The 780-nt window shown below is 44.6% G+C and overlaps 1 protein-coding gene across 1 annotated transcript; it reads left to right on the plus strand.

Moving 5' to 3' along the window:
• Positions 1-53: 53 nt before the first annotated feature.
• Pmar_PMAR016326 (d-lactate dehydrogenase, putative) lies at positions 54-451 on the plus strand (the record flags this gene model as incomplete). Its single annotated transcript, XM_002776493.1, has 3 exons — positions 54-135; positions 236-303; positions 356-451. 3 exons carry the CDS (start codon positions 54-56, stop codon positions 449-451), a joined length of 246 nt encoding a protein of 81 aa, XP_002776539.1.
• Between the last annotated feature and the right edge of the window lie 329 nt (positions 452-780).

The raw sequence follows: 780 nt of genomic DNA on the forward strand, positions 1-780 counted from the left end.
ATGTGGACACGCTGTGCATTGTTGCACATATCTTTGATGGTAACTTCCACGCTATGATCCCGACCAAGGAGGAGGAGGTTGATAAGATAGAGGAATTTAGTGACAGGCTTGCGAATATAGTTCTCGATGCTGGAGGTGAGTACAGTAATCAACCGCAATTCGTTTATGGCAATAGAGCTTCTTTGATCTCGAGTTCGATCGTCGCACTGGTAATAGTACCATGATGTGTTATTAGGAAGCGTAAGCGGCGAGCACGGAGTTGGTCTTGGGAAGGCCCGCTATGTGGAGCGCGAGTTCGGCATGGTAAGCAGAGGTTGATCCTTCACAGTAGGAGTCATGTGCTTTATACTTTTAGACGGGTATTAAAGTGATGCAACAAGTGAAGCAAGCGTTGGATCCTCGCGGAATCATGAACCCTGGAAAGTCCTTCTACATGAGAAGTCGACTTTGAACGTTATGATGATGCTGTGACGTTGTGTGGGATTGTGTCGTTCTTGACGAATCATTTTATATAAGCAGTTCACCAATCGAGATTTGGTTGCGTTCTCGCCAGTACATGAGAGGTCCATGGGCTGCCTTCCGTGACTACTCTCTATAGTGGTAGGACTGTAGTGCTGCTGCTCTTAGGGACTGAAGATTATTAATTGATAATCACAAATTTTTGATAATTACCAACGCACGCTGCAAACCGTGAAAGCAAACGAGTTAGTACAGAATTTAGCGTTGAAGCTATTTCTGTCTTTCCCGACACTTGTACATCGTAGAAAGTTTCTACTAGAA

Source organism: Perkinsus marinus, assembly GCF_000006405.1.
Source record: "Perkinsus marinus ATCC 50983 genomic scaffold scf_1104296953338, whole genome shotgun sequence".
Taxonomy (NCBI): Eukaryota; Perkinsozoa; order Perkinsida; family Perkinsidae; genus Perkinsus; species Perkinsus marinus.